The 8,769-nt window shown below is 53.7% G+C and overlaps 1 protein-coding gene across 1 annotated transcript in view; it reads right to left on the bottom strand.

Moving 5' to 3' along the window:
* PTPRF (protein tyrosine phosphatase, receptor type, F) overlaps nt 1-8,769 on the bottom strand; it is a gene marked incomplete at its 5' end in the record, with an annotated part of 199,831 nt that overhangs the window by 16,048 nt on the left and 175,014 nt on the right. The window contains one exon of the mRNA XM_010078593.1: nt 1,226-1,349. Coding sequence (XP_010076895.1) covers nt 1,226-1,349 — 124 coding nt within the window. The remainder of the gene's footprint in view (nt 1-1,225; nt 1,350-8,769) is intronic.

The raw sequence follows: 8,769 nt of genomic DNA, 5'->3' as shown, positions 1-8,769 counted from the left end.
TCCCAAGAACAGTGCATCTGCATTTCATTAGAGGAAGGAAAAAAAGCTGAGGGTCTCCCCCTCACCCTTTTGTCCTGGGAAATTTTCTACAGGTCCCAGAAGCCTCCAGCAGAAACAAAGCGCTGGTGGCTCCAGGGGAGCAGCAGCTGGAGTGCAGTGCCCAGCTCCGCTGGCATGGGCGGCAGGGACCTGGCAGGGTGCTTTGGGAACGGTTCCCAGGAAGACACAGACACTGAGTCAGGCTGGAAAACAGGGATTCCCCTATGTGCTCACCCCACAGCTGTCTTAACAGTGTTCATCCACAATCAGGATTTTTTTTGCTGCTGCTGCTGCAGACAAGCCCCTCTGTGAGAGACCGTTTGGACCCCCCTCCTCCCCCAGAGGATGAGTGGTGCATTAGCATTAGAAAAGACTCTTCCATCCCAAGAAAACAGACACTAGTGACTGCAGGGCCACCTGTAGGCACCGCCAGGCCCCAGTCTCTTCCCCAAGCAGGAGTGCATTGAAGCAGCTCCATCTTCCCTATCCCCCATGAGCAGGCTCAGTCCTCTCATGCAGAGCTGGGTGCTGATTCATAAAACAGGGGGAACAGGTGAGCCTGGGCTTCGGTACCTGGGCTCCAGCTCCTCTGTGTGCGAGGGGACTGCAAAGCAGGCACTAATGAGGCATGTATGAGCCCAGACTCAGAGATGTGGGGCTGGTTCTTGGAGCCACGGGGGTCAATGCTATGAAGACCAGGGCCTGATGCATCTCCCATGGAGCACAGGGACATGTGGAGCCTGATGTCCTAGGGGAAGGGGCACCCCCCAACCTGTACAGCTCTGGGCACTTGGGAGCAAACACCAACAAGCCCCAGAAGAAGACAATGGCACTGCAAATGGGGACAGAGGGTGTTAGGGCTAACTGTGCCATGTCCCACCATGTGCTGAGGAAGGCAGCTGAAGTCACAGAGCGGGGCCAGCGGTGAGAAGGGAGGCTGCTGGGACAAGACATCTCTGCTGACACCAGCAGCAGCAAGAAGCAACCACACGGGGCATGTTGCTCTGAGGAGGCTGGGAAAGCAGAGGCAGCTCTGCATTGTCCTTCCTATCTTCTTGCCAGCCAGAACACCTTTGCTCATGCTGATGCTGGAATGTTTCTTGGTGTTTGCCCCTGCTTTAGATGGTCTCCTGCTACAACCAGGTACAGCCGTTTGCTAGGGTGCCCACTCTGGAGTCACTCTTACCATCAATAGAGGTCAGGATGACACGTGAGTGGTCATAGGCGATCACGTTTGCATAGCGGTTTTTCGGTTTGTTCACTTCCAGGTTGGAGTTCTCCCAGGTGAACTGCTGCCCTGGATCAATGGACTGTGGAGAGAAAGAGAGGGAGGGACTCAGGAGTGGTTACAGCACAGCAGGAGAACGCAGCACGCGTGCAGTTCAGTCAGGAAATCTGCATGTCCCGCACACCTCTCCCCAGGCCAGATGCAGCTTCCGTCGCTGTCCCCAGCAGCAGTGTCAAGCCAGACCACACTGAAACCTGGTCGCCAGTGGAACCTGCCTCCCGTGACTTGCAGGCAAAGCAGCCCCTCGTTAGAGCAGCCTGCTGCAGATGAGCCTTCACCTCCACTCTCGCTCCGTGCTCATCCTTTTCTCTGGAGCTACCCATCAGCAGAATTTGGTCTTATGCCAGGACTCCACAGAGACCTGACTGTGCAGTTCTTGACCTGGCGGTTTTATTAGCTGTTGAACTGCAGTCTCCTGAAATATAGCAAGGCTTTGTGGGTGTCTTGTGCCCCAGGAGCTTTGGGTATTAGTGTCCTGCGAGACAGCCTATGAGCCTTTGCCAGGGAATAGTCATGAAAATTGATAGGTTACTATCCACCGCTCCAGCTACTTATGCAATGTAAACATCTCTCGTTTGAGTTAATAGAGTGACAAGGAACTATAAACCTGGAGAAGAGACATGGTTACAAATCTTGGCCAAAGATCCACATGCTGTGCAACTGCCTGAAAAGCACACAGCCCGATCCCACCTGCGTCCCGGCCTCGCACACCCCGTGGCTCCCTCACGAGCCATGTGCTGGTGTACCTGGTGCACAGCTCCTCCATAGCCAGGCAGCCCCTTCCCAAAGCCTTTCCTGCTCTTCGTCCATGCACAAAACAAGGGGAGAAAGGTCCATCTCCACAGCACCCCTCTGAGATGGGATGGCCACTTTGGCTGAGATATGTGGAGCACCCAGATAAGACAGCTGCCTCATGCAGGGACTTGCTCTGCACGTGTAGCCCTGGGCAAGCCTGGGGCAGGCAGCTACAGCAGAAATCAGTCATCCCATGAATCCCCTCCCCACAAAATTGCCAACACAGTCAAAGCCTTCTTAAAATCATGCTCCAGTTCAGGGTCCCCATAGCTTCGCTGGCCCACAGGCAAAAGTATTGAGGAAACAGGCCAGGGGAAGCACCACACCTTTTTCTCTCTGCAGGCATCTGCGTTCATCGCTTGGTGGAGAGCCACCTCAGAAGGTTTCTCAGGCACCAAAACACCCATGTGTCTGTCAGTTCTGGCTCGGCTGCGAGCAAATGGCTGAGCAGCGAAGCACAGCTCCCTGACTGGGCTGACCTGGACGGCCCTCACGGTCCCTCTGCTCAGCCCCATCAACTGCTCTCCAAGGTGACGCCCATCGCCACCCCAGCTCTCCTGCACTGCCGGGCAGCCAATTCCCAAGCAGCAGGTAGCAGGTGCAGGTCCCCAGCCTGGGTATGGAGCAGAGGCACTGCCTGCACTGCTGCACCGGCCCCGACGGCTTTGCTGCACACGCTGGGTGCAGGCCAGGGCTGTGCCAGGTGGCAGTCGCCTGTCCCCACATGCAGCTCGCCTCACCAGCCCTCCCCACAGGCTGTCCACAGGCAGAGGAGCCAGCGCTGACGAAAACGCACAGGAGGATGTGACATCACAGCCATGCTAATAGGTAGTTTGGGAAATGTAGGATGTAAATAGACATTTCCTACAGAAAACCTGTAATTTTCTATTATCAGCGTAATAAGCAGGCAGCAGCAGTGCTCAGAGGCACTGCAGCAGGGATGGTGGGAGTGGAGACTGCAAGCACCGCTTCTGGCTGGAAACCCACTGGCCCGGCTGCCACAGCCCCTGCAGGCACCTCTGCCCAGGCACAGAGACATCCCAGTGCAGTTCTCAGCTCTCTGGGGCACTTCAATTCAGGCACATTTATTTTATTTTCAGGATAGGCTGCTCACTGAATCAGCTCTTTGGATGCTCTCCTCTCTCAGCTCTGTGGCAGGGATGACTGCTGCCCACCTAACGGTGGGGTTGCACTGCCGAAGGGCAACAGAAATGATCAAAAAGTACAAGGAACAAAATGTGTAAGGACTTCTCTGCTTGGAGTAGAGATTGAATGAAAGGGGTTTTAATACCAGTCTAGTCAACCCAGAGCACACTGAAGGAGAAGCACAAACAGATAAACTAAAGAGAAAAATCCACCACTGCCTATCAAAGACATAAATGACACACTTTTTTTTCCAAAAGGTGGCCTTAGTCTGCACAGACAGCCCATGCAGAGAGCTGGCTAGCTGATGCTGGAGCTGAGATCAGCCCTGAAGGTTTGAATGAGCATTTTCTGGCCGCTGAGGAGCAACACAAGAAAGCACCAGCCCTGCTTGCACCCTGTGAACACTTGCTCAGCATGGGGCACAGGTGGGTGCTGGAGCAAGTCCCTGCTTTGCAGCAGAGGCAGGGAGAGCTCAGTGCAGTTATTTGCACTCTATCAACGCTGCAGATCACTGCCAAAAGGCTGCAGGGCTACCCAAGCTGTGGGGTGCAGTGTGCTTTGCACAGCAAGTCTGCGTCCTGCCACAGCAGTGGAAAGGGTTATTTCCTGGGGCAGACAAGGCTGCCAAGAGCCCCCAGAGGAGGAGCATCAAGGTGTTGCCATTAGGGTTAATTGCTTTGATGTGCAATGAGGATGTACAGAAACGGACTAATCATCATCAACCTCTTAAGAGGGCAAACAGGTGAGAAAGTCAGAAGTAATACAGCACCTGAGTGCAAAGAGGCTCTAATTAAATACTCCTGCAAATTAGTGACTCATTTAGAAGTAAAATGATTTAATTTAAACTCTGGTGATGAATTAATGTACACCTGTTCCCCCCTTTAAGGCAAACAAATGAGTAAATAAAAGGATGATGGGCTGCTTGGAGAGCAGTTCAAGCCCTTACATGGAGTGGTGGTTGGCAAGTCTTGTCCCATCTCCATACAATGCTCTGCAACCCCAGACTACGGCAGCACTGCCTTGTCTCCCCACCCTGCTTCAGAACTGCCTGGGCACTGGGAGTCTTCTCTTGCTCCTTTTTGGGGCTCATGGGAATCACTGCTTCATCCCAAAACTTGAGCAGAATAACACCTTCAACTCATTCTTCCTCGCAAGCAGAAGGGCTGGGAAATTGGAAGGAAATGAGCCAGGAACAAACTGAAAAGCACCATGACTTTCAGTTTTGCTTTGCTTTAAAGTGACAGGGGAGATGTAAGACAGCAAGTGCAAATTAAGAAAAAGCCCAATTAGTACAACTCCTCCTTCCCAGCATGGAAGTGCAAGGAGCAATCTCTCCTGAGTAGCAGCTCAGGGATCCCTGCTGCTACTGCCATCAACAGAAAGGCAGAGCCTGACCATTGAAACGGAACTGGAAAAAGGCATTTCCTCGACAGACTTAAGAGCACTTTACAGATGTCTGTCTCTCAGATACCTTGGGTTTGCTGCCCCATACCCTGTCCTCAGTGCAGCTCCAAAATCCTTCTGCATGCAGAGTCCCCGCTGGCTTCCCGTGCTGTTGGCAGGCACGGGCAGCCCAGGCAGGCAGACCGCTGGGGCCGCAGGCAGCTCAGCTGGCCCCAGCCGTGGCAGCCAAGGAGCTGGATGGCCACAGCCCCCTGCTGCTCAGCAGCCCAAGGGCACGGGGAGGCGGAGGCATTGGGGCTGTGAGTGCTTCCCAGCCTCCTGTGAAATCAACCACATTAGCACAGGCATTGACCACTGTCAATCTGCACTGCGTCTCAAATGAGGACATAATGCGCTCCTGAATCAATCGCTGGCAGTGCTTCAGCCTTATTATTCTTATTACCGGAACGTGAGTGCTGCCTACCTGCCAGGCAGCTTCCCGATTAGCCCATTAAACCCACAACACGCCGCTCCCTGGGTGCAGCACGTTCTGGGGTCACTGGCCCCAAGGACCCCAGCAGCTCTCCCTCTGCCCAAGCTGCCTTGCCAGGGCTGGGGGCACGGGAGACAGAATGTCCTCAGTGGCTTTAAGGGAAATGCAAGCTAACAGGGGTTTTGTGCAGGCCAGCAGTGTTTCTCTCCAGATAAAACTGTGGGGAAGGGGCTGCAGCCTCCCTGCTGCACTGGGAAGCAAAAGCACAGTCAAATCTCATGCACAACCTAAAGATTATCAAGGACCAATGTGCTGGGCAGTGGCACCCTGCCTGGCTCTCATCGCCTCCAGCCTGCTCAGGTCCCATGGGCTGCCCACTGGAGGGATATGCCAAAGGGATGGGGTGTGAGGGGCAATGGCCACAAGCTGCAGTTTGGATGTAAGGAAAAAATTTTTCCGTGGGAAGGTGGTACAACATCTATCCCAGAAATGGCAGCAGCCACAAGGGAGCAGGTACCAGCCCTGGTTGGAGCCAGTCCGTCCTGGGTTTGCTAATAGCAACAAAGGGGACAGCAGCGCTCAGCTTGCTGGATCCCACAGTAAGAGTAGGAGACGTGGTGCTTATGTGCACACTTGCTCATCCCAGTGTGGATACTCCCCACCGGAGGAGGGCAGGATCCTGCCCCATGTCCACAGGCTGCAGCATGGGAAGGTGGCCCACAGGAGGAGCTCCAACACAGCTGCAGTGCCCACCACAGCCCGCCGACAAATAATTAAGGGCCTCAGCCTCCCTTCTACTTATTTAATTCCATTAATCCCACACTGTAAATTCACTGTAGCTCTCACTGTACACTAAAAATGAAATACTCTCCTGGTGCAGCTGGGCCAGGAGCTGCTGCCAGACCCTTGCACCCTGCTCTCCCCAGCTCTGCTGCATGCTTGGGAGAGCGTGGTGTGCTGTTCACAGTGTGCAACGTGCCTCTAGCCAGCTCAGCTCCCAGCACCTGCAGTTCAGCCTCTCCTGTTGCACCAGGGTACCAGTGGGTCGGGCTGGGATTACCCCCTGCCCGCCAGGGGCGACGGCCAACCTGCCGCTCAGGAGCCTGCTCTCACTGCCGCCAGAGCACAGCTCTCTGTGTCAGCCTTGTTGCACAGGCTGCTCAGCCATGTGGGTTAGCAAACTGGTGTGAGCAATATTATTTGTTCTCTGACCTGTGGGAATGGAGGTCAGACAGCCCTGAGAAATCTCTGCCACCCTACCTGCTCCCTTCTCAGGCATGCAGGGAGGTGCTGACAGCTCTTGTTTTGTGTCACTTGTGTCTAGGTTACCCTTCTATCACTTGCACAACCAAGACAAGCGCCAGACTGATGGCTCTGGGCAGCTGGTCTCAGTGGTTAAAAGTGTTGTTAAATATTTGCTCTCTGCCTGGGGTGCCACAGCTCCTGGAACGTGAGCCATCTATAAACAGCCCTGAACCCCACAGAGATGTTAGGCTGCCAGGCTGCTCTGCAAAAACACTTAAAATGCAACTATTCCAAAGCACAATCAAACAGCAAATGGGCCGTGGGGGTTCATCTGCGATGCCTTCATCCCTCGGCTCTCCCTGCTCAGCTGTGCTATGCCCAGTCCAGCAGCACTATCATGCCACAGGGAAACGGGGTCAGGGCCTCCATCTTTCCAAGTGCTGGGTCACTGCTCAGCGCTGTGTAGGTCTGGGCCTCATACAGTCCCAGGATGAGCACCAGGACTGTATCATCTCTTAATGACTGCAATTGCACAGAATTTGTCGAGCTGTGGTTCTCTGCTTCTCCTCGTGCTAGAAAGCACAAGCTCCTGCAGGGACTGCACAGCTGCTCCCCTCCCACCTCTGCTATTTCCGCATCCACTCTGCAGATTCCCTTACTCAGCAGCACAAGCCGTGCCCATCCTGCCCTCCAGCCCTCCCACCACAGGCCCCAAAGGGAGCTGTCACCATGCCAAACACATGCATACAGGGACCAGGATGAAAGCAGACCCATCGCCGCTGCAATCCTGCCCAGGCAGCTGCCGCCCTCTGCAAACTCAGTCCAGGATTTTTCTCACTGGCACGTCAAATGGGAAATGACTGTACTGATCCCCACATGCCAACAAGGGGTAACCACTTCTGCTTTGGGGTCTGAACTAGTGTCACACACCATACAAGCATGTCATGTTCAGTAATTTCTAGCTGATGAGGAGTCAAACACAGCAGAATCCTCGGCAAAAAAATTACATGCAACAATCAGCTACTTAATAGCTGCTTCAACATGACAACTGATTGGTGCTCTCAAGCAGCCATGATATTCTAAAGAGAAATGAGAGAAGTGAGAGGTTCATGAAAACATCTAAGAGAATTTACTTAATGCTCATTTTTGCTGAAACAGTTCCCACAGCTCAGTATTATGCTGCAGGCTCCAGCCAGCACAGGCCTGGTGTGAGGACGGGAGCGCACAGACACTGGATCCCACTGAATCACCACCGCACAGCACACAGCCCTGCTTAACATTTCAGATGGACTCCAAACAGAAAGCCCAAGGCAGACAGATATGACGGCAAACCTTGGCACTGCTGGCAGGACACACATGAACACACAGGTAACTGCAAGGGAAGCACATTATTCCTGTAAACTTCTAACATGTTGCAGTGTAATGCTGTGGCTGGTGAAAGCTCAGCTCTCAGCTCCTCTCTGGTCTAGACAGCAATGTGCAGAGGGATGGCAAAGCCCTCCCTCCACTTGGCATCCTGAAGCAAAAAGGAGCTCTGTGCCTTCCTCAGATACATGCAGCACACCCTTTGAACTAGCTGGAATTCATCCCTTACCTTCTCAACACAGAGATCTGCTTTCCCTTTTCTGGCATATATAATCCTAACTTGTGGGCAAAAGCTCTGATCTCATCTCAAAAATCAGCGTAGGTATGCTCCAGGAAGGGGAGGCCACAGGCACAGGCAGATAACAATTCAAACAGAAGTGATAACACATGCAAAGGACACTTCCCAAATTTATTCCCTCTTTAATACTAGTATGGGGTTTATTTACAATTCCCCTGCAGCTCAAGAGGGTCCTGCATGTAAGCACAGGAAAGCATAATCCTGCCGCTGCTGCTCTCATAGCTGCAGAGGAACTTTCCCTGACTTCACACATTCTCAACCTAATCATCCAGCTTGGAGAGTGGTGAGAAAGGCAGGGCAGCCCCTGTGCAGGTCAGCCCCTTCCCCTCCATGTGTGCTCTCTCTTGGCAAGTTGTCCTCAGAGGAGGACGGGAATGGAGGGGTCAGGCTGGGAGAAGTGCTGTCCACGATGGGGGGTTCACTAAACACCCAGTGCTTCCCCGTGTGCATAAGCAAAGGCAGCATCAGCGGTGGGTGTGGGCAGTACCTATCTCAAAGCTCCACCAGAGATATGGAGGAGGGCAGGAGTGTGATTCCGCAGTGCTGGGGAGTCTGCAGCTCAGGACTGCAGGGCACAGGCAGAGAGCTCTACACAGGGAGGGGAGCTGGGACTGCTCCAGGGCAGGGGGACATTAGCAGAGTTTCTGGTGGCAGAGATGCTGAATCGCGCAGGTTAATGCCAGCACAGTCCAGCAGTGTGCAGGGGGAGAGGAGGTT

Source organism: Pterocles gutturalis, unplaced genomic scaffold (assembly GCF_000699245.1).
Source record: "Pterocles gutturalis isolate BGI_N339 unplaced genomic scaffold, ASM69924v1 scaffold5481, whole genome shotgun sequence".
Lineage (NCBI taxonomy): Eukaryota > Metazoa > Chordata > Aves > Pterocliformes > Pteroclidae > Pterocles > Pterocles gutturalis.
Note: the sequence above shows the minus strand (reverse complement) of the source record. Positions and strands in the feature narration are given on the sequence as shown.